At 40.9% G+C, this 24,864-nt stretch overlaps 2 protein-coding genes across 2 annotated transcripts; one reads left to right on the top strand and one right to left on the bottom strand.

Moving 5' to 3' along the window:
• Window positions 1–24: 24 nt before the first annotated feature.
• On the bottom strand, window positions 25–4,667 carry si:ch211-63p21.2 (FH1/FH2 domain-containing protein 1). The gene is made up of 9 exons (XM_004563494.3): window positions 3,449–4,667; window positions 3,178–3,318; window positions 2,859–3,041; window positions 2,081–2,200; window positions 1,844–2,005; window positions 1,472–1,722; window positions 881–1,109; window positions 680–788; window positions 25–496 (listed from the first exon to the last, which is right to left on the bottom strand). The coding sequence occupies exons 1-9, from the start codon at window positions 3,914–3,916 to the stop codon at window positions 468–470; spliced, it is 1,692 nt and encodes a 563-aa protein (XP_004563551.2). The 5' UTR covers window positions 3,917–4,667; the 3' UTR covers window positions 25–467.
• A 5,094-nt stretch (window positions 4,668–9,761) lies between these two features.
• On the top strand, window positions 9,762–20,058 carry si:ch211-63p21.1 (uncharacterized). Its single transcript, XM_004563571.3, has 7 exons — window positions 9,762–10,007; window positions 11,759–11,863; window positions 12,346–12,435; window positions 12,695–12,769; window positions 16,592–16,662; window positions 16,747–16,918; window positions 18,582–20,058. The coding sequence occupies exons 2-7, from the start codon at window positions 11,795–11,797 to the stop codon at window positions 18,789–18,791; spliced, it is 687 nt and encodes a 228-aa protein (XP_004563628.1). The 5' UTR covers window positions 9,762–10,007; window positions 11,759–11,794; the 3' UTR covers window positions 18,792–20,058.
• Window positions 20,059–24,864: the final 4,806 nt, after the last annotated feature.

Genomic DNA, 24,864 nt, shown 5'->3' on the forward strand with positions numbered 1-24,864 from the left:
TAGTTTGTGGCTCTAAAACATTGATGGCTGTCCTTTGTTTTAACCCGAAACCGAGGCACAACTGTAGTGTTTTACTGGTTGAGAGCAGCAGGGGTTAAGTCCTAAAAACAGACACGCTTGCCAGTCTCTATTTTGAGTCTTTACTTTTATTTATTTTTTATTAAGGAGCTAATATGAAAAATTCAGTTAATGTTACATACACAATAGATTTGATCCAATTGATTGTTGAAGTTGTAGTTTATTTGAATTAGTTCCATTAAGACAGAGATAGAAATGAATATATTTTTATGTATTTGATCAAAACCATTATTTTACCAAAACCATTTTATTCATTAACATTGAATAGCATGTGAAATCTCATGCGCTTGTCAATCTCTTACTGGTATAGTGCTCTAAATGTAAAGCTGCAGTGTAACAACAATGCCATTAATAACAATCACACATTGCTTCTGCATATGTCAGCAGGGTCACCACTTCATTTTCCGAGAAAATGCACCTGTGAGGTAAACAAAAAGGAATTCATTTGTGACACGTGACAATCATACTGGCCAACCTTGAGACCTCAGAAGTAGGGAGACATTCAAAAGGGCTGTTGGGGGGGGGGGGGGGGGGGGGGGGTATACATACATGTACATATATATATATACAAAAAATGGAATGAGCATATTATATAAAGTACCTTGGAGGTCAGCCATCCTCTTCCTGTTTCGAGGCAAAGTAACATCCAATCTTGACATGGACTCGGGTGTTCTCAGTACCTCCTCCAGCCTACCCTGCTCATCATTGTCCTGGAGGAGTATGAATGGATTAATAAAATAGTGCCCTCATACCCCCCAAATTGACTATAATATTTTTGTATAAATTAATTTAGTGTAATAACCTTTGATGGAGTTTGTTGATTTTTTCTTTTTCCTACAGGGGTGTTTGGACCCGGGCTTTCGGTCGCATTTTTCTGTCGCTCCCGCTCTCTTTCTCTCTGCAGTAGGATAGCCTGTTGCATGGTCCTGTACTCCAGGGAAAAGTTACTGATGGTTTTGCAGAAGTCCTCCGGTTTGGTGTCCCTCACCATGGCCCGGGAGTAGCCAAGGAACAGGAGAAAAGAGTGGAACCTAGAAAAAAGTAAAAACGGTGTAAGCAAAGACTTGTTGAGTAAGGAGTCAGTCAGTCTGCCATACCCACTGGCAGATCCATGGCCTCCTGGAAACCACCAATTGCTAGAGAACTTTCAGATAAAATTTATCACAAAGAAGCTTAAGATGCTGCAATGAAAACTTCCTTGTGCTTTTCCTTGTATTGCTAGCAGACTGCTGTGGATGTGTACACTTTGTATGGAAAACATCTGTACAAATAGTCCCCACGGCTCAGGAAGTAGCAGTGAAACTTGAAAAAGTGCTTGGCCTATGTGAGTAAGGACTGAGATGGAAAATGTTTTGTTTGCTAACAAATATCATTTAAAATATGATTAGAGTACCTGTTGATAACCCTACGATGGACGGCTCTTAGGACTTTCAGCCTTTCCTCACACTCTTTCAGAATCTTCGGAAGCCTGTGACGGAGCGAACCGTCCGGGGCCAGGGCCTCATCACCTATCCCTTTCATCTTTTCCCCCTTTCCTCCTTTCCTCTTTTCGTCGGCTTTATTCAGCAGCTTCACCTGCTCCCATGATGCTTTGCACAGGCTCTCCAGCTGGGTAAAGTTAGACTGGACTTGGGAGTAGTCACACTGTAAAGAAGAGAAGGTTTTGTGCTTTCCACAGTTTGCTGGTTTAACTGACTCTATAAGTGATCTTCAGAATGAATCAGCTGTGTTAGACAAATGCAAATCCACAGATGCAGCCACACACCTTTCCACCTTTAGTAACCGCGGTGATGTCCGAGTAGAGGTCAGAGGATTCTGGATAGAGCTGCAGCAGTAACACGCAGACGTGGTGCAGCAGGGGCTGGCGAGTGTGTGTGTCCCTTACCTGAGACAGCTTCCCCAGGTAACTCAGCTCAAAACCACGGGCCTTGGGATAAAACAATGTGTTGCAAGAAGTAATGGAAAGATGGACAAAATCAAGCTTGCGTCGGAATGCACTCACCTTACATCCGTTGAGAAAGTTACCGATCGCTAGCACTGTCGCCAGGATGTACTTGAAGGTCTGGCTGGCTGCCAGTTGTTCCATGCCCAACTTCAGATGGAAGAGAGGCTCAGCAATTTCCTTTTTAAGAGGAGTATACATTTAGAGGGCGTTTTGGTGGTTCATATAGAATAGTTGAGCCATCACATCCATCTTTTATTTTTAGTCAGGTGATGTATTAGGAGAAGTCATCACAGTGGTGTTTTTGCCCTGCAGAACCTGTGTTAGTTTGTATAAGTGCAGTGTCCTTATACAGCAGCATCTCTTGTCCTGCACTTTCATTCAACTTTGCAAGACATTATTTGCGGTTCTCCAAACTGTGCACTAAAGTGTAGTTTATCATGTTTGATTACATTTTATGTGTTATTATCTGACATATTGTGTGTTGTTCAAAGTGTACCATGATACTGCATGAATACAAGCAATGAAAACTGCACATGGGTGGGAGTGGTGGCGTGCCATAGAAAAACAACGAGAGGAGCTTGCCTTGGCTGCTCCTTTTTAGGCAACTTTTATGCAAGCTTCTTCCATCTGCAACAAGCTTCTCTCTCCGTTCTTTGGTTATCACTGTTATGCATCCAGGAACACTGATAAAACCAGACTATTTATAGACTTACTGAAGTCTATGGGAATATCTTAAATGTTTGATGGAGTGCATAAAAATGTGACACCAAGGGGTCTTGGCAAAGCTTCATTATGTAATGATCTGTGAGTGGGAAATTATTGGATTTTTATTTACCCTCTCCAAGGAGTCGTAATCCAGAGCAAAGGCCCAAAGCTGAAGCCTGGTGCTCAAGTGTGGGATTTCCCCCAAAGTGAGGAGGCAAAGCTCAGCCGGTGCCAGAGAGGCATTAGGGTTCTGGGCCTTGGCCTCTTTGATCAGGCAGAGTTCCTCTTCAGTCGGGATCAGTGCCTGAAGACGCTGTTTTGGAATGAGCGTAGAACAGATTATCTTAGACCTAGTTTGTAACCCTTTTATTTTACCTGGGTATTGCTGGGTAGTTCATCAAACAAAAATGCTTTAGCTCGAAATCTGGGCGATTTACCCTTTACTGTACCTGAATGTCCTCTCTTTCTAACACACAGCTGTCCATGCTGTAGATAGCAGGGGGGAGGAGGCGCGCAGGGGGCAAGCTGCTCAGGGCAATAGTTATGATGTTGCTGCGCTTCACTCCCAACACCGATATTGATGGCTGCTTCTGTGTTGAGGGGGAATAAAAAAGGATTTAAGGCATTTTAATCTATATAATGCACATCAGTTTGTAGCTATTTGAAAACCAGAATTACATGGATGAATGAACAAAAGGATGTCTCTGTCATCAGTCTCACCTGCCGCCCTGAAACAATGTTCAGACTGCTGCTATTGGCTTTAGACTTAAACAAGTACTCCAGATGGTTTTTATCCAAATTCACCGGCTCGAGTCTGGCCCAAATGGTCTGAGTCCCAAAGCGTGTCATCCTGGGGAGCGGTGCCAGATTCTGCAGCTCCCTCCAGTGAAGCTTCAAAGTGCGAGACTTAACGGTACCATCTTTAGGTGAAGCTGAGGGCAAAGGTGAGGCGAGAGAAGGAGGAGGGGGAGGTGGGGGAGGAAGAGGAGGGGGCGCCGGAGGTGCTCGGAGACAAATTGATGATTTGATAGTTGTTAGGGTTCCCTCATCCTCTGTGCTGTCTTCCTCATCCCAGAGGTCGGAAAAATCCAAGGTGTTGAGACAGAGGCGTGCAGCTGGTGTTAGCAATGAACTCCAGGATTGGTCAAAATCCCAGGTCAGCTCTTTGGATTGTTCCAGCTCCTTCATTGTTCCTTCAAAGCTGCCTGTAACTCAAAAGTAAAAATCCAATACCATTACCGTGGCGACCTATACTTACTTTTTCCTGCTTAATAAAAGGCTACTCCAAAGTGAAAACTTCTTTTTTATATTAGAAAAAAAGGAATAAGGTTCTTCCACACGTCTTGATCTTTCACATAAAGCAAAACTTAAATCCTTCCTTGTCTTCTCACCATGCATTCAACAACCACCTCACAAACACTCTGTATCCATCTGAATGTCTGTGGATGCTCTGCCTCACTTGTCCACCACAGAAGTGCATAACTCACACACCCAAGTCACAATTTTTCAACCACCTCTGGGTGTTCTCGCTGCACCGTAACCTGCAATTGCCTTAGGGTGTAGCGTTTGTCCCTCGCATCTAAAATGACAAGCCGTGTTTGATCCAAAAGTCCACCGGTATCTTGCCTGGGTGCCAGAAGCTCACAGCCTCAGACAAAGGAAAATTCTTACAATTTTTGACAGGTTGTATTTAGTCCTGTATCCAAATCTGATGAGAAAATCCAAAGAATGCCTGTCTGAATATCCAAATGATGTGCCTCTGTAGCCGTCCCTCGACATTCATCTTCCTCTGTTGTTCTCCAAGTGACAACGAGGGCGCTTTCATGAGGAAGCGAGAGAGACTCGTTCGTCCGTTGGTGTATCAATTTCGGCTTATTTGAGTTGCACCCTTTCCCTTAATTTTCTTATCGAGCCTGGATCTCCTGTTTGTATTGCTACTTGTGTATACAGAACCTCTCTATCTGCCTCTGAAGATCTGTGATATCCCCTCCTCTTTTGCCTCCCCTTCTCCCCTATGAGCACATAAAAGAGTGCAACTGACCAAATGTTGACCTGCTTTCATTTTACATGCAACTTTGTGGACAACAAATCAGCAAACAGTAACTGCACGACATTAGGCCAAAGCACACAATGACGCACCATTATTCCATGCATGCTTGTAAATCCTTTGCTTAAACCTTGTGCTAAAATGGAGAAAATATTCATGGGTACAACAGCATCTCATAACAGAAAATAAATCCTTAATGAAAACAAATTAATGACTTTAAAAAACAGAGTTCAGTGAGCATAACTGCAAAAACACTGCTGTAAGATTGCAAGTTATAATCGTTAATATCGTAGCATTTCAAAACACAAAATACACAGTTGTGTTCTAGGGAGTCGTTTGCATGGTCGACGTGCAGCTCTAATGCGGATCCCTCCCAAGGCCATTAAGCCTCTCCTAATTACACTTTATCTTGTTCAGTGGGCCTGCTGTCTACAAGCAGCAGTAGGGCTCAAGGGACATTTTGGCTAAAATGAGGTCTATTTGCAATGGTTAAGCTCATTTAGCATATACAGTACTGCAACAGTCTCAGACCACCCTTCATATTTACATTTTGGAAAAGGGGGAAATAGGTGGAACAAGTTCTTGAATTGAATTGAAATACATATAAAAATATATGGAAATACAGTATCTAAGGCAAAAACAGAGTTTGTACATTTCTAATGAGCATGAAAGTCAATATTTGGTACGACCACCTTTATTTTTCAACACTGCCTGAATTCTCTCTGGGAAATTTTTGGTAGTCTTCAGGAATAGTTCTTCAGGCTAAGACAAAGCTCTTCTTTGCATGCTGGCCCCCTTTAAATGACCCCGCACTGCTTCAGTGCTGTTGAGGTCCGGGCTCTGGGGAGGCCGATCCATGACTGACTTCCACTGTGTTTTTTTTCTATCTAGGCATGCTTTTACTGCATTGGCAGTATGTTTGGATCATTGTAATGCAGAACAAGGCAGCAAATGCATTTCAGGTGGAATTTAATAGTGGATAAAAACCTGGTGGTACTTTTACACATGAAAAGTCGTTTTGACAGATCTCCAACACCACTGGCTGAAATTCAGCTCCAAACCATGACAGAGCCTCCTCCTTATATACTGATATCAACCAAATATTTTACACTTGAATTCATCACTCATCAGTGCAGTTCTTGTGTAGTTCTGCATACCTTAGCCTTTTCTCCATTTTTCCTTCCTTAAGAATGACTACTTTACAGCCACGTCTCCACTGAGACCATTTCTGTTAAGGGCTTTAAGAAAAAAATCTGTTAGTACCAATAGTGAGGTGTGTGTTCACTAAAACATGTTCATACTTGCAGTTAAAGGCTGAATTAGGTTGACTCTTACCCAGTTACCAGACATAATGTCAGCTGCCCTAACCTAACAATATTTTAGTTATCATGTGACATCTGTACAAAAACAGACAGATCCCCCTTGGGAATGGCATTTCCGGGTGAGTTCTTTTGATTAAAATGAGTGGGAACTTCCATGTCTCCCTCTGTATATTTGTGTTGTCGTGTTTGTATATGTGACTGTATGCATCTCTTTTCAACTGCTTCTCTGTCTGTCCCGGCACAACTGCTGACTGTAACCCTGTGCCAAGATAAAGATCAGGATAAAAACTACCCATAATCGTACCCAGTTTGATGTTTTTGAGAAGTGGGGGGTCAGGAATTAGAGCTTTAAATATTTCATTTACAAGGTCACTTAGAACTAGGACTTATCAATTTAGTTAGATAATAAAGATGCATATATCAGTGACCATGTCACAGTTTTCTAGAAAGAATGCAATGATAGCGTTTAGCTGTTTTACTGATCCAGATACAGTATTATTTATTATTATTATTATTATTATGTCCATAAATGCATTAACCCAAATGCAGAACAATACAATCTAAACTATGTAAAAGTAGCTTTTTTCAGCAGCTATCATTTAAATGAACAAAATGTAGATGATGTTGAAGGGGCTCTGTGTTTTCTGTGTTGTCTTGAAAAATGTGCATGTGAGGATTGATGACTCATCCACTGCAAACCAAATCTACCTGCAGGTACAAATAAAGTATCCTGAACCTGAATCTAAGAGGAACTGGGCATGTGCTTTCAGCTTCATGCCAAAGATTCTCTAGAACAAGCTAAAAAAAGACCTTGAATTACATTCAAACCACTCAACACATGCCTTTGAATGTGCACCATCTTTCGCCAAGCAACTGAAGGTCTTATTTTTCTGAAGACAATTACATACCAGTGTGCCACACTTCTTTCTAGCACACATTCATTGCAACAATGCGGGACTTGTGACCAGTGATGGTACATTTTCTCCTTTCACTGGACCTGATGTATTGTCGGCTCACAAAACCAGGGTGTGACAACCCAGCCAGAGGTAGAGAACAATATGGATTAAAATATTCTGGCAGTTTAGTATCATATCTTATCATTGTTACAGAGTACAGTGGTCCCTCGTTTATTGCGCGAGTTACGTTCCAATGACAACCTGTGATAGGTGAAATCCGCGAAGTAGCCAACTTTTTTTTTTTTTTACAATTATTATAGATGTTTTAAGGCTGTAAAAACCCTCACTGCACACGTTATACACTTTTCTCAGACAGGCATGAACATTTTCACACTTTTCTCTCGTATTTAAACACTCTCAAAGTTCAAACCGTAGAAAAATAAGTCCAGTATTATGGAATGAAACCAAAGATCAAACCCTGTTTTCAGGTCCAGAACATGAGAATAGAGCAGCTGTGAGAGAATTCAACACTAATGAATCAGTCGTATGGAAGTGGAGAAAGCAAGAAGAATGACTTGAGTAAAGTTTGACTTTTCTGACTGTTTTGTTTTACTTAATGCACCTTATAATCCGGCGTGCCTTACAGTCTGAAAAATACGGTAACTTCTACCTTCCTTTAGCATGTCCAGAAGTCCAACTGCCTGTGCTATGGTTAGCATTGTCCTCTGCCTTTTGGATGCTACCATAGATGCCTTTGACCGTGCAAAACGTTTCGTCAACATTCTTGTGTTTGTTGGGGATAAAACGTACAGTACAGCACTTCAGAATCACACTGCTAGAGATCGAAGATTTATGTAAATTTGACAAGTTGAAAGCATTCTGTACAGTACGGGAGACACGGCACGAGATTGACTGACAATGGTGTGCAGCCAATCAGGACGCAGAACACAATGCGCTTTAAAAAAAAAGCATGCAAAAAAAATCTGCGAAACAGCGAGGCCGTGAAAAGTGAACCATGTTATAGCGAGGGACTGCTGTACGGACAAACAAGTATTTTTTAAAACAAAGATTTTTCTGTATTTTTTTTTCTGTTGTTTTTTTTTTGTTTGTTTGTTTTTTAAATATCTCCCATCCACATGAAAATGTCAGAAAACAACCTCATGTGCTGTCAAGGGCATGGCAGAGTAGCATGTGACAACAGCTCATTGTGTAGAGATGTCGGCCAATGAAAATCCTATAAATAGTAACACAGAGCACCATCTGACATCAGGAAAGGAGACACAGGTGCACACTTTTGCCCCTTTCCTTGCTCACCTGTAAATGGAGGAGTTAAAAATCTAAATTCTGGAAGGTGTTTTTATCAAAAGCTCAGTTTTCAGTGGTGTGAAATGGTTCTTACATGTAGATAAAAGCATCAACATACACACACAAAATTGCATCCATATTCACATGTCTGCATACCTGTGGACATGTCCTTGTTTCAAAAACAGAAATGTGCAATTTGACCAAAAATCCAGATTTAAGACCGTGAGCTTATAATTATTATTTTATTTAACCACCGTGGTCCTTTCTACTTCTTTCTGGCATCAAAACACCTGTTTCAAAATGATCACCTTGTTATCATATGATGCTGCAGGTAGAGCAGGTCATCTGCTAGCTGGAAGACTGATGGTTCAGGCTGCTCCAGTCCACATGCCAAATATCCTTGGGCAAGATACTGAACCCTGAGTTGAGTAGTGTGTATTGAGGAGTATGATTGTTAGATGGAAAGCACTTAGGCATACAAAAAAGTGCTTGTATGATGGGTGAATGAGGCATGTTGTATACAGTGCATTGAGTGCTCCAGTACTGTAGAAAAGTGCAATATAAAAAACCTTCATTTGAATCAGGTCATGTTTTAAGAGCACTGAATTATTGGATATATATAACATGAGCTCATATACTAACTCACAAGAAATGGGTGTTTTATTGGAGGAAAGAATGTGACTGGACAGTTAAGGTCCCTGAGTGAGGACAGAGTACCCATAGCAGAGCAGTGCCCAGAATCATGTCTGTGGAACCGTTAGGAGATTCAAGATTCAAAGTGTTTATTGTCATGTGTACAAAGAAAAGCATTTCTCTGTGCAATGAAATTCTTTCTCTGCTGTCCATACATAGATACCGGTTAATATGTACAAATAAAACTACCACAGATAAATACAAATAGTATGAATAAACACTGTAGCCTTAAAAATAAATCCCACTTTTGTTTGTTTGTTTGTTTGTTTGTTTGTTTGTTTGTTTGTTTCTTTCTTTCTTTCTTTCTTTCTAGTGTTTAAGAGTGGACTAAGTTCTCATGTAGGCCACTCTTTCTCACAGGTTCGAGTTAATTGAAATTTTAAGACATCGAAAAAAGAATTTGTGACTTATGGATAGTAAAAACTATTTGTGAAACGTCATCAGATTTTTTGAAAAATCCAATAATACCTATCTTGTTATTTATATTTTAAGTGTAATTTAGTTTTTACTAAAAATTCAATTTTCAGGGGGGTTCTCAAGTTATACTTTGTAATATTTTGAAACCATTTTTTTTCAACAACTGGATTTACGTTTTGTCTCAGGAAACGTTCACACCTGTTTTTTAGTATTCCGTCCACAGATTCATCATTTTCAAATGTATGAGTGGTACAAAAAAGGCACGCAATGGTTAGCTTCAAAGGCATTTATTTTGAAAACACCGGACGGAAATCCCTGTTATGTGCCGTTGCTTCTCCGCGCTCCCGAACATTCGGTTTCCCAGTGAGCACGCGCTTCCCGGACCGTAGCTGCCCGTCATCGCTGGCGCTGACATCACACGGAGGATTTGCTACAATGTCAAATACTCACAAGCAGCGCGAGCTCATGGCTTCCCCGCGCCACAATGACAAACACCGCCGCGTCCTGCTGCTCATCCTCTAAATACTACACAACTACGACCACAACTACGACCACCGTCCATGGCTTTATTCCGCGATTTTGGACAGGATGCGTTTGAGGTGAGACGGGTCACTCAGTTCTTTTCTAAATTACTGCTTTTTACTTGTAATTCATTTAGTTTATTTCGTAATGTTTTTAATTGAAAATTGTAGCTGATGTTTGAATTCTTGTTTGTTAAAAAATTAAAACCTTTAAACGCAGACGGCGTGTTTCCCCGTATCTTTATGGGAAAAGTTCCCCGGCTCCCTAACGTTGATTGCTGTGCTATTACGTAATGGGAGTGCGGACACTGCTGAACGGATTTTACAGTGAGGTGCCGTGATGACACATCTCTGATAGCACAAGCTCGCGGTTTGCGTAGTAAAGACCGCGTCATATTTGCACACCCCTGTAACACCAAGTTTGTAGCCAAATAACGCATTTATCCCCTCACTGATTCACTCAAAGCACAACACTTCACGGTTTTCCAGGCTGTTAGTTGACCCAGCTATGACTGATTTATTACTGTTTTAAAGAAAAAAAGTCATTTAATTACAGGTCCTCATTGAACAAATACATGCTAAAAACAGAAGAACATTTAAGTGATTTGTGCTTGTATTTTTAGCTGGAAAATATATAAATGTCTAATGTTGCTACTGATGTTGCTCATACTTTTATAATATCTGCAGTGCTGTGAAAATGCATGTACTCTCTTTCTGATTTTTTCCCCTTATTTGTCATGCTTACTTCTTTTAGATCATCAAACACATTTTAACATTACACAGCGATAACTGATTAAAATAAAAAAAATGAGTTTTTTAAATGATGACTTTATTTATAAAAGTAAAAATAAAGCTATCCAACCCCTGTGTGCAAAACTAATTGCCCCGCTTTGTTAAATCATGTTCAGGTTCATTAGCTACTGCCAGACCTGGCGAATCAAGAAATCACTTCAATAGAAGATGTCTGACAAAATGAAGCAGGCTCAGATCTCAAAAAGCAACACATCATGTCCTGATCTAAAGAAACAGCTGATAAACAAAGTCATTGACATCTGTTAGTCTGGAAACAGTTACAAAGCCATTTTTAAGGTTTTGGGACTCGAGAACAGTGGAACACTGGTGAACCTTCCCAGGAGTGGCTTACCAAAATTACTCCAAGATCACCCGGACGACTCAACCAGGAAGTCACAAAAGACCGCAGAACAACATTAAAGAACCGCAGGCCTCACCTGCTTCAGTTAAGGTCAGAGTTCATGATTCAACAATAAGAAAGAGAATGGGTAAAAATCAGACTGCATGGGAGAGGTCAAGGAGAAAACCACTGCAGAGCAAAAAGAACACAAAGGCAGGTCTCACATTTACCAAAAATATTTTGGTGATCCTCAAGAGTTCCGAGAAAATATTCTGTGGACTGATGAGACAGAAGCTGAACTTTTTAGAAAGTTTGAGTCCCATTACATCTGCAAAAAACTAACACAGCAATTCATGAAACAACATTATACCAACAGTCAGACATGGTGGTGGTCGTGTGATGGTCAGGGCTGCTTTGCTGCTTCAGGACGACTTGTTGCAACGGATACATTTTGTATTTATTCTGGTTCTCTTTGTCTAATATTAGAATTAGTTTGATGCTCTGAAACATGTAAGTGTGACAAATATGCAAAAAACAAACCCTAAGAAATCAGGAATAGGGTAACTACTTTTAGTCACTCTGTTGTTTTCAGCACATTGCTAAGTATCAGCATCAGAAGAAGACACCGAGTATAAGGTGTTCACGGTTAAGTGATGACAAACTTTGAACCTGGCTGTGTGCTGTTTGTGCGTCTCAGCAAATCTATGTGAGTGCGTGAGCCAGGTCAGAGGTCATGTTGCGGAGGGAATCCGACTCCCACGGCCTCTTTACCTTCGGAGAGACGTCCGACAATGACTGTGAGGTGAGGCTGTTTATTTATACCTGCTACCGGCGTACCTCTTAGATCTGCATGTGGCTCTAAAGTAGGCTGCAGTTGACACAAAATGTAACCGAAGGAACCCACAGATCCAGTTGCTGAACACGTAATAGCTCAACTTTTTGACTTAATTGTGTTATTTTTTTCCTTTTAATAACTCTAGTGTTCAGCACTTGGCAGTCAAGCATTTTTAAGTAGTAGGCAGATAATGTCAAAAGCCAAAAATCTCTTCTCTGAGCCATTGACAGAGATATGAAAACTTTTGCCAATGATATCCAACAGCCAGGCTCATCCCAGGTCATGTGACAGTGATATTGCTGGACCTTATGTAAGTTTGTACAAGCTTCTTACTCCTTCCCTTTATCTCTGTCATTATGCTGCTGTCTAAGGATAAAAGGGACCAGAAGCTTCATCAAGTCAGCAGATCACAGTTGTTTATCCTCCCTGTCTTTGTCTCTCTGTCTTAGATGGGGGTGAGCTGCAGAGAGGTAGATGTAGCGTGTCTGTGCGAGGCCGGTCCCTGTACACTTTATTCAGAAGCACACACGCCTACGCTGGTGAGTGCTCAGGTTTTCCACTTAAGTGTCTGTGGCTGTCGCTCAACCCACTCAGATCTGAGAGTGTTTCTTCATCTGTAATCAGGCTCTAAATGCTGCCCGACGACCTCTCTGCATCTTTGTCGCTGCCCTGTTTTATTTTAAAGTACCTGTTCAGAGATATCGACGAATCACGTGTTAGCTTTTCGTTTTTTGTTTTTTTTTTCAAGGTGTGAATCTAATCAGTAGGTCTGTCTCTCTTCCTGCTTTCTGTTCTCAGGACACGCGGCTGTGTGAACGCTGTGGAAAAAACAAAGTGATGGTAACCAGGTACTCTGAGGGATACGGCACAGAGGTAATGTGTAGCATATGTGTGCGTGTCTTTATGACAGTGCTCTGTGTGCAGCTACTTAATGCTGTTGCAGAGCGCTGTGTGTGGAGTCCAGATATGTAACACGTTATAAGACTTTTTGATATTTGTGTTGATTTCCTGGCAGGCAGCTGGCATTTTTATAGGCTTTTAAGATTCCAGCTTGTGAGCAGTACATGAGTAATACCAGGGTTCACTTAGGCCAGATGATTGATGCTCATGCCACAGATAGACATTTTCAAAAAGGATTTTCAGTCTCTTAAAACTAGGGTTGGACCATTTATTGCTAACAGATATACAGCACTGTGCAAAAGTCTTGAGCCAGCCCTGACATCTCTATATTTTGTCATATTTTGAGGCAAATACTGAAACTTTTCTGACAAAGTTGTATTTTTACTCAGTTGTATATAGAATTTGTGTTCTATTTTTATCCTATTGTATATTTTATTCTGCTGTATATAGTATTTTATTTTATCCTATTCTATTAGAATAGAATTATCTATTTCTATCTTATCTTATCTTATCTTATCTTATCTTAACATGCACAAACTTACAGGTAAATAAATTTAGTTCGCGGATGACACCACAGTGGTTGGACTCATCTCAAGGGGGGATGAGTCGGACTACAGAGATGAGGTCAACAGACTGACTGAGTGGTGTTCAGTTAACAACCTCCAACTGAACACCACGAAAACTAAAGAACTTATCTTGGACTTCAGGAAGGTTAGAGCAGACCCGGCCCCACTCTACATCCACGGGAACTGTGTGGAGAGGGTACACTCCATGAGGTTTCTGGGCGTGCACATCTCTGATGACCTCTCCTGGACTGCAAATACCACGGCGGTGGTTAAAAAGGCCCAGCAGCGTCTCCACTTTCTGAGAGTGCTCAGGAGGAACAACCTGGAGGAGAGGCTGCTGGTGACATTTTACAGAGCCACCATAGAGAGCATCCTAACGTACGGCATAACAACATGGTATGCAGGGTGCTCAGCTGCGGACAGGAAAGTACTGCAGAGGGTCATCAACACAGCCCAGAAGATCACTGGCTGCTCTCTGCCCAGCCTGGAGGTCACTGCAAACTCTCGGTACCTCAGCAGAGCTGGCAATACCATCAAGGACCACTCTCACCCCAGCAACCAACTGTTTGAACTATTACCGTCAGGCCGACGGTACAGGTCACATAAAACCAGGACAAACAGATTCAGGGATAGCTTCTTTCCCAGAGCTATCACCGTAGTAAATAAGCACAAAAACAATTGAACCTATTCCATACCGTCACTGTCATTATATTATGCTGCTATTCATACTGTCATTATATTAATGCTGCTATCCTGTATATATTGTACATACTATTATTTGAGTACTTACGATTGTTTTTTTGTACTTTTTATATTTTACATTTATATTTATTATTGAAACTTGCACCAAGGGAGTGGCACTCCAATTTCGTTGTACTCTGTACAATGACAATAAAGGCTATTCTATTCTATTCTAAATACAGCATATAAATCAAAAACAGAGCTTGAAAGTCAATATTTGGTACGACCTTTATTTTTCAACGCAGCTTGAAATCTCTTAGACAATCTTTCTTTAATTAATTTTTGAATAGTTCTCCAGGCTTCTTGAAGGACATTCAAAGTTCTTCTTTGTCCTAGATCAAAATCTCCAACACCATTGGCTGAAATGCAACACCAAGCCATGATGGAGCCTTCACCGTGCTTCATACACGCTCACTTATCATCATCATCATCATCATCATTTATTTATATAGCACTTTAAAAACACACCTGGTAGACCAAAGTGCTGTACAATACTAATATGCACATAGTAATAAAACCAGACATAGCAATAAAATGTTAAAAAACAAAACAAACAAAAAAACTTATGTTCCTCTCTCCTGCCTTCCTCAAAAACAAACAAACAAAAATTGGATTCCTCACTCCAGAGGACCTGTTGCTATTGTTTTTCAGTTTGGCTCTTGCTCTGGTTAGATTTTTAGGCCTGACACTTCTTCTGTCCTCTACTTGTCTAGCTTCCACAGATTTTTTTTAAAGGACATCCAGTGTTATGCCAGGTTTTTGGGTAATAGCTCTTTGGGAATACCCTTTTTGGTGTACAAATAGTTTATTTCCTCCATCTTGCACAGATTTCACAAATGAGTACAAGTTTTGTGTTTTGTGACAGGCTGCGAATACCAAATTGTCAGCCACTGGACTGACAGAAAGAGGGGAAAAACCAAAGAAAAACTGTGGAAGAGCTCCAGAAAGGCTGGAGTACTGTTGCTCAAGACCACTTTAAAAAATAAAATAAAAATTCTGGCTCTTTAAAGCAAAAAATTTAAATTAGGAGGGACTCCAGATTTTTGCACAACAAAACTGGCTATAATTGGCTAATACGTATCAAAATGGAAATAAGCACCGCAAATATTTTAATCAGTGAGGTAGGTGATTTGATTTGTGATACAATTTTCCTGAATTGATGGTGATAATGCTAGCTACCCTTACATGAAACAATATCCAAGATAAGGGGAAACATGAGCAATTTACCAAACAAGTCAAATATAATGAAATCATTTAATAAAATGCCTTTATCTGTTTACTGTAGCCTGAACTTAAAACTAGCCTGAACTAGGTAGCTTGTTTAGCAGAGTGCAGCTGTTCTAACATGCTGTGCTGTCAGCGTTAATCTCGTTAAAATTACATTAACACCATAACCACATTAACGCTGCAAATCTCTGTTAGGGAGTTATCGTGGATCACCTTGTGTGTGGGGCTGCATGGTGCTAATGAGTGAACAAGCTAACTGTGTTGACGCCACGAAACCCCACGCAAAGTGGGGCCCCACGAAAGTGATTTTTTTAATGCTAAAAACGTTAGTTTGTCTATGCTGTTTATATTTAAAAAAGTTATCAATATTTGGTATTCTTAAAAAAAATCACAAAATATCGCTATATCTCTGTCATGCAGCTAGCTGCTATAGTTGTGTCTGCACCCACCTGCTCATTTGAGGCCACACCCTCAGTCAATGGAAACTGTAAGCCTTGCTATAATTTAAACCTATGAGTTATATTAAAAAATGGAAATGTAAGGCAGTGTTGAAAAGGGAGATTTTTTTTTGGTAGCAGGCTGTAACAATTTATAGTTGTGTTGCAACATTAGCCATTTTAACATAGGGCGCTGTGGTGACTTGCTTTTGGATTCAGCCTCAAGTGGCCATTACAGGAACTGCATTTTTTGGCCAGAGATAAAAACACACAGCACATTATGTTAATAGCTCATTGTTTTTTGTTTTTTATTTAAATGCTAAACTTGTATTTTCAGTACAGTACAGTACATCTATCTATCTATCTATCTATCTATCTATCTATCTATCTATCTATCTATCTATCTATCTATCTATCTATCTGTCTGTCTGTCTGTCTGTCTGTCTGTCTGTCTGTCTGTCTGTGACAGAAAGAGGTAAAAAGACTGGTACTGTTGGGATATAAATACTCTCTGACTTCATTACGTTATGGATAGAGGTGTGAGCTGATTCATGCTTAATAACAATGGTGGTAATATAAAAAGTGACGCATTAGCACACTCACACAGACAAATGCCATCATCAAGTGGTATTTGGTTTCACAAACTGTGTTGGTCTGTGATGAGTCACTGGGATTTATGTGTTTCTTTCTTTTTAAAAACTCAAAAAATTGAAAACACTTTTGTATTTGTCATATTTTATCCCAGCTTAATGGCTGCTAACACATTCCTCTGTGTTTCTGTTGGTTATTATATATTTTTTCTTGTCTTTTTCGCTCCATTGCAGGAGGAGTGTGTGTTATCTGACCCTCAGGGGGAGAGTGACGCAGATGCGGATATAGAGGATACAGACTGCAGGTCACCGACGCGTTCATATTCACACAGTGTGCTGCGCTGTGCCTTACTGTATCTGACCTTGTGCCTTTGACTCAATTTGTTCAGACTCCAGGAGCCTGGCTCTCTCCAGCGAATCAGCTCACGGAGACGGAAACGTCCTCGAGTAGCGCGACAAGACACCACAGAGAGCGAGGATGATGGCGGGCGAAGCCATAGATCCCATCGATGGAATCTGAGGCTTAGTCCTGACAGAGCACACAGCAGAACCATACTCGAGGTAAGAAGAAATAAAAAAAAACAAATCAAAATCAAGCAATCAAGATGTGATTGTGGTGCAGACCTTCAGCTTTAATTCAAGAGGTTTTTATTCAAAAATCCATTAATTTTATGCATTTAGTTGAATACTCCAAAAGAGTGTTTCACTCGGTTGACATCAGGTCACTGTAGAAAATTCTATTTCTTTGCCATGAAAAACTTTTGCAGCCTGCTTTGTATCATCCAATCAAGCTTGCAGCATTCGGTTGAATCTGAGCAGAGAGTATAACCCCCTCTGCACTTCAGAATTCGTTGTCCTCTTCTATCAGCAGTCACATCATCAATAAACACGACATGGACAGTGTATCCATGTCATAACACTGCCTCCACCGTGCTTGACATACTAACTTTTCCCCTTCTCGTCCATCATTGTGATAAAAGTCAGTCTTGATTGTTCTGTCCAAACATATGTACACTTGGCTCTTTCACATGTTTTCTGAGTCTTGAGCCTGTAACCAGTGGTTTGCACCTCATTGTAAACATCTGTTTCCATTAACAAAAGCATCTTTTGATTGGAGACCCAATGATACACCTACCTGCTTGAGAGTGTTCTCGACGTTCTCGATGTTGTGATGTTTTTTCTCTTAACCATTGAAATAATCCTGCCATCTTGCACTTTTAGTCATCTTCTGTGGTCCTTCAGGCCTTCTGCTATTGGTATCAATTATTCATTCATATTTGAAATTCACAAAAACTCAGATATTATGTTTGCTTTATTTGTCATGAAATAACGAGCTGCTTGTCAGTCAGTTGTCCAATTATACTTGAGCCTTTGAATCAGTGTTGCCAATTCCTCAGTAAGGAAAATCGCTATTGGTTGTCCTAAAAGTCGCTAAATGACGTCATCGCCTAATTTGCATAATTGATGTTGTTGGAGAGAGAAATAACATCGTGGAAGTGACATAAAGTGAGTAAAAAACGTCCTAAATGCATTTAGAGTTTATTTATAACTACAAATTAAATTTATTTTAGCAATTATTGTTTTTTTTAATGTCACAATTCCAACCCTGCTCCTTTACCCGGGCTTGGACCGGTAAAAGTGACCCGAAATAGGCGCTCTGGTGGAGTTACTTTATGTGTGTGTTTATAAGTAGTTTTAAACCTTGTGATCCACAAAACAGCATAAGAGTAAAAGAGTAAAAGAAGAACTGACTGCGTTACAGCACCTGCTGCTTGTTGAGAGTAAAAGCGATACGCGCTTTCACGTCTTTTTTTAGCGACTTTCTTTAGAAAAAAAGTCGCTAAGGGGTCTGAAAACTCGCTAAATATAGTGACAAAGTCGCTAAGTTGGCAACACTGCTTTGAATATGGCTTAATCTTTATAGAAATGGTAAAGTAGCTAATACAGTACTTTTGTTAAACCCCTTGAATTAAAGTTGAAAGTCTTGAATATTGATTGTTTGATTTTAAATCTACTATGTGGTGTACAGAGAGAGAACATTGCCCCCTGAAAAGTGTCATTATCCAAATACTTTCTGACTCACTGAATGCACAGAATTTTCCAGGTTCATACTATTACTTCCCTGTTGCTTTAATTAGTTACTCTGCTCATTTAGGGTCTAAAAATGAAGTACAAACAGAGAAATTGAGGTCTATCTCAGTTCTCTCCTGCGTCTGCCTTTCAGGAGAGCATATCACAGGTCAGGCCACTGATCATTTGCAGGCCAAACGTGGAGAAGCAGAAGAGTCCTGATGAGGTGACCCGAGGCTCCAAACTGACGTCTCTGTGGCCGTCGTCCTTCTCTCTTCCTCTTATCCTCCTCCTGTCATTACCTCTCTCTGTTTCTCTCATTGTTTTTATCGTGTCTTTCCTCCTTCCGTGGGCCAGTGCTTGACCCCTGCCATGCCTGCTTCAGGATATTAGTTTCATTCCAGAAATTACAGAAAGTTCTACCGACTCATATAATGTAGTGGATAGCGTAATTTCTTTATAAACGAGTAGAAAGACTTGAAGATAATAATAGATTAGCAATACTGAATTTGTGTTCAATGTTTCTTTTCCTCCTTTCTTTAAATATCTTGACTTTAAGCGAAGGTCGTCCCTCGAAACCAAAAAGGCACTGAGAAACTTTCATAACGTGGCGCATTTTGATCGAGAATGTGCTCACAGTGAACACAACACAAACTCAGCTCCTGCCTCTGTCTCATAAAATCTCACCTTCCGTCTCACTTTTCCTCACCCCCTCGTTTGTAAAAATAGACCTCTCATCTCGCTCCTTATTCTAACAAGCCACTGGAGTGACACAGAGGGGGGGGGGGGGGGGGCAAGGTTTTATGGCTGTGCAGGTACTTTTAAAAAGGAAACTAGGAGGCTCGGTAGGAAAACCTGCGAAAGACAATGCTGCCGAACTATGCAATCCCTCTGTTTGTACCGCGGCATCTTAACTGCTGTTCGAGTACGTCTCCTATGTCCTTGGCACTGTCGACACCTTCGTGGCCCCCCGTCCCCTTTTCTTCCTCTGAGGAGTACAGTTTGTGAATGCAGGGACTCGATGGTTCCAAAGTAGAGCGTGACCCAATTTAAAAAGCATTACCAGGAGAGATCTGATACAGCTCCCATCGTGTATGATCTACAGCACATCTGTTATAACGAATAAATTACATGTATTAATTTACGCGCCGCAGACCTCAAAATAAAACGAGCTTTGGTGGCAGTGTGTTACAGGAGTTTGGACACTATTTCACAGTCTTACATTCATATTTAAGAATGCTTATGTAAATTATGATTTAAGAGGACTAAGCTTGACAATCAGTCATGCTGTTTATTTCAAGCTGGAATATCTAGAAAACGCCATCTTTTGGCTATGTTTGTACTGTACATTTCATTTTATGTTGTTTTGTATGTGTTTTGAAGTTAGGGTTGTTTTTTCTTCTTCCACACGTCACACTACTGATGCTTGCTTGCCTGTAGAAAAATGATCATTTTAGGTTAATATCAGGTTGCACTGTGTTAACTGGTTAGTTTTAGAGATTTTTCTCTCCTAGTTTGTTGTCATGTTGTAGTCTTACATCTTATTTCTATATGTGTTTATCTCTGTTTCATGGGGCCCAGAAATTCAATAAAACTAGATTGTATTTTGACAACAAAAGCCTTTCTTTCTTTCTTTTTTTCTCCACTACCACTTTAAAACCAAGCAGGTTGCAGAAATGAGGCTAAACTGCTGACTTATGTCTTCGTTATAGCTACTACCATTAGCACTCATACATCTTCAAATGTAAAATAGTAAAAACCAACACAATTGTATCTCATATCCCCGTATTGGGCGTTGTTTTTGGATTATTGTAGTAAATGCTGGTCCAGGTTCAACATGGCAAGTGACCAATTGCATTGTTATGATGTCATAGTTTTGCATCGTGGAAAAAGCCTGTCGATGGACTCTCAAGAAAAAATAGGATGGCAGTCAGGGTTAGGGTTTGGTGTGTGTTGTGATGGTGTTTCCACATTGCAAAACTATGACATCACAGCTATGTCACTGGTCACTTGCAGTGTTGAACCTGGACCAACAACAACACGAACACAGGGACATCATATCATGCTGTCTTTAACCGGGTGGCAGGAAATATAATAACACACCAGGTTACAAAAATCAAGAGGTGCACGAGTTAGCGAAAACGGCAGCTAATGACAACACTGACAAAGTCGATATCAGTTTAACGTCAACTTTGTGGTACAGTTCTGTTTGCCAGGCAGGACATGGTGGGTATAATGGGGTCCTTAGCCTCTGGGAACATCAGCGGTTTCTTTATTTTACTGTGTCCGGTGTAGTCAGGATATCCAGATAGTAGATAAGGGTTTTCCAGTTCTGGACTTTGTGCCTGCCATTGCTTATCATTGCAGTTAAGTTAATAAAATAAGTCAATAATAGTCTAAAATCTCCCTTTTCGAGACTGCCTTACATTTCCATTTTTAGACTATAGCAAATGGTTTGGAAACTGCATTTTGAAGGAACCAAAGCTGGTTTAAACTGGATTGTTGAGTAAAGCTCTGACTACAAACTGACTACACTGATCTTCTGGTACCAACAATTTTGCCCACACTTTCTGCATTTTCATGTCCAAAATTCAGTTTTAGGTGGTTACACATAGGATTATCTGTAAACCTCCAAAAGCCTCAGCAACACTTTAGGTCAACCGCTATGACTTTAACTTTTTTTATATATATATATTTCACTTCACTCATTTCTGTCCCACTCTGTGATCTAGATTACACTTGCATTGATCTTATCTTGCAGGATCTTATCAATGCAAATATGTATATTTTCCCACCCATCCATGGTGATCCTGGAGCTCATCCCAGGTGACACTAAATGAGAGAGAGAGCTGTACAAGTTGCAGGTCAGTCACATGACATTTTTGCAAAATGTTGAGTTATTGTTTCTGATTTTTTTTTTTTTTAGACCATGCAGAGTTACAGAATAGGCACTCTGACAAAAGATGACAGTGCTCGGTGCTTGAACTACTTGTGCCTCTCACTCTGTTGAGCCGAAAAAGAAGAATGCAACCCTCATGTCCCAGCAGTGTAGCTGCTCTTGACAAAAGGGCCTGAAGGGGGGAGGGGGGGTCCAATAACGAGGTTAGCGCTCTTCACTCCTCCTCCTCCTCTCACTGCTTGCATTGCCATGGTAACAATCAGAACTGCTGCAGAGGAAACAGACTTTTCATAAGTAAGATTGTGAGCAGCTGCCCAAAGCTAAACTGTAGGTAATAATGTAGGTACAGAAGTGTATCCGTATCTGCCGTGAATGTATATACAATGGCAAATATCTGTACAGGTTGTTCCTGAATGGCGACGTTTTTAGGGTGTATTAAAGCATTAAAAAAACATCTTACAGACAGTTGAATGCTTACAAGCACACATTCAGTGTGAAGAAATGTTTAAGCACTCAAGTGCTCTTTTGAGTGCAGTTGAAAAGGGGCCTTAATCACTTGCCTGCTTGTTTAAATCCTTCTGCGTGTGAATGCACAGTAGGCATGTGTTCGTGTGATGCCTCACATGTGAAGCCAAAGTCACCGTGTCCTCAGGTAGGAGTGTTTTTTTTTAAGCGATCTGTTGCCCACCAGTTTCATTTCCAAAACACCTACTCACAGTCCCGAAACTTCAAAGCATGTCAGTAGATTTTTATTAGGAACCCACAGTGTGAACAAAACATCCATTGATCTTAGAGGATGTATGAAGCAGGGTTTTGATTTTAAAGATAAAAGATCTTCAACCAGTGATATTGAGCTTAAACACATTTAAACAAAACAGAGACAAAAACAGCAGCTAGCATGAACGAGATCAACACTGCTGTACAGACAAAGATCAAATCAAAATGTTTTTTCAAATGAGAATAAATGCACCTAGCCGTTTTTGCTGCAGTTTCCTTATCAGATTAAAATGGTACACTTTATGGACTTATACATTACACCTACAGGAGCTTCTTGGTTGTGGAAACCCATGCCATGAAGTTCTCCGTGGACAGTTTTTATGCTGATGTTAATGCCAGAGGAGGGTTGGAGGTCTGCAGTGACTGAGTCAGCCAAGTGTTTGTGACTTTGTACACTAAACTTGTGAATGAGTTGCTGTGGAGCCCAAACACTTCTACTTTACAATAATCCACTTAAAGCTGATGGTGGAATATTTACACTCAACAAAAATATAAACGCAACACCTTTGTTACTGCTCCCATTCCCCATGGGATGGACGTAGAGACCTAAAATTCATTCCAGATACACAATATAACCATCCCTCCCAAACAGTGGTCACAAATCAGTCCAAATGTGTGGTAGTGGGCACATCTGCCATATTGAGATAATCCATCCCACCTCACAGGTGTGCCACATCAGGATGCTGATCTGACATCATGAGTAGTGCACAGGTGTACCTCAGACTGCCCACAACAAAAGGCCACCCTGGAATGTGCAGTTTTTTGCGCTATTGGGGGTCTGGGGACCCAGAACCGGTCAGTATCTGGTGTGACCACCATTTGCCTCATGCAGTGCAACACATCGTCGCATGGAGTCTATCAGATTGTCAATTGTGGCCTGTGGAATGTTGGTCCACTCCACTTCAATGGCTGTGCGAGGTTGTTGGATATTCGTGGGAACTGGTACACGCTGTCGTATACGCCGGTCAAGCACATCCCGAACATGCTCAATGGGTGACATGTCCGGTGAGTATGCTGGCCATGCAAGAACTGGGACATTCTCAGCTGCCATCTGCCCTGAACAATGTGAACCATGATTCATCCGTGAAGCGCACACCTCTCCAACGTGCCAGACGCCATCTAATGTGAGCATTTGCCCACACAAGTCTGTTACGGCGACGAGCTGGAGTCAGGTCAAGACCCCGATGAGGACGGCAGGCATGCAGTTGAGCGTCCCTGAGACGGTTTCTGACAGTTTGTGCAGAAATTGTTTGGTTGTGCAAACCAATTGTTCCAGCAGCTGTCTGGGTGGCTGGTCTCAGACGATCTTGGAGGTGAACCTGCTGGATGTGGAGGTCCTGGGCTGGTGTGGTTACACGAGGTCTGCGGTTGTGAGGCCGGTTGGATGTGCTGCCATATTCTCTGAAACGCCTGTGGAGACGGCTTGTGGTTGAGAAATGAACATTCAATGCACGGGCGACAGATCTGGTTGACATTCCTGCTGTCAGCATGCCAATTGCACGCTCCCTCATTGCTTGTGGCATCTGTGGCATTTTGCTGTGAGACAAAACTGCACATTCCAGGGTGGCCTTTTGTTGTGGGCAGTCTGAGGTACACCTGTGCACTACTCATGATGTCAGATCAGCATCCTGATGTGGCACACCTGTGAGGTGGGATGGATTATCTCAATATGGCAGATGTGCCCACTACCACACATTTGGACTGATTTGTGACCACTGTTTGGGAGGGATGGTTATATTGTGTATCTGGAATGAATTTTAGGTCTCTACGTCCATCCCATGGGGAATGGGAGCAGTAACAAAGGTGTTGCGTTTATATTTTTGTTGAGTGTAGTAGGACAGAAATTTCATAAACTGTCTTCCTGCATCAGCAGCATCCTATCACAGTATCATATTGGAGTTCAAGGGGCTCTTTAGAATGCCCCATTCTTTCACAAATAAATAAAGGCAGTAGAGACAGACTGGAGGCCTGATTTTGCACACCTTTGGCAATGGGACTGAAAATATCTGAAATGAAAGACAAAGAGGTGTGGTTCTAAACTTTTGTATGAATGGCATGAATACAATTAGTCCTAAAACAAAATATACCCCACTACATCCCAAACCTTGACACCGTATTTTCTTCAGTGTCAACCTGATTAAAAAAAGGAAATAAAAAGGTACTTGTGATTAGGTTTGCTTACCTTCTGAGATTTATGCTCCACTAAATTATAACTAGACGTTTAGAACCTGCTTAACTCTGAAGACCATTTAGTAATACGGCAAAGAAGATTTTAAAATATCTTTATAAAATTCTAGCAGCTAATATATTGACAGATCTTCTAAAACTGGGACTTCCTGTCTAATTGCCTCTGATTTGACAAATGTTTTCAACTGACTTGAAGAAACTTGTTTCCAGCTTAGAGATTTCTTGGATTTCATTGGTTAGTCAAAACTAAACACTACCTAGCACTGTGACGGGACAAATTCACAAATAGCTGGCGCAGGCCAATCCAGTTACATTTCTAAAAATGTGGTAATGCAAGGAGAGAGCATATGTATGAATGCTATTTTCAAAGTCAAGGTTACACAGTGTGACCCAGCTGTTTGCTTTCTCTGTTAGCACAAAAGCCTTCAAGTCAACAGGTGTTGTTTGTTTTTATGCCCTCTTGGCCTCCTCCTCCCTCTTGCGCCTTGACCCACATTCCTCTGTACTTGGATGTGGAGGAGCAATGTGATCTCACTGATGACCCTCTAGGCATTTAAAATTTATCCCCAAGTCA

Source organism: Maylandia zebra, linkage group LG3 (assembly GCF_041146795.1).
Source record: "Maylandia zebra isolate NMK-2024a linkage group LG3, Mzebra_GT3a, whole genome shotgun sequence".
Taxonomy (NCBI): Eukaryota; Metazoa; Chordata; class Actinopteri; order Cichliformes; family Cichlidae; genus Maylandia; species Maylandia zebra.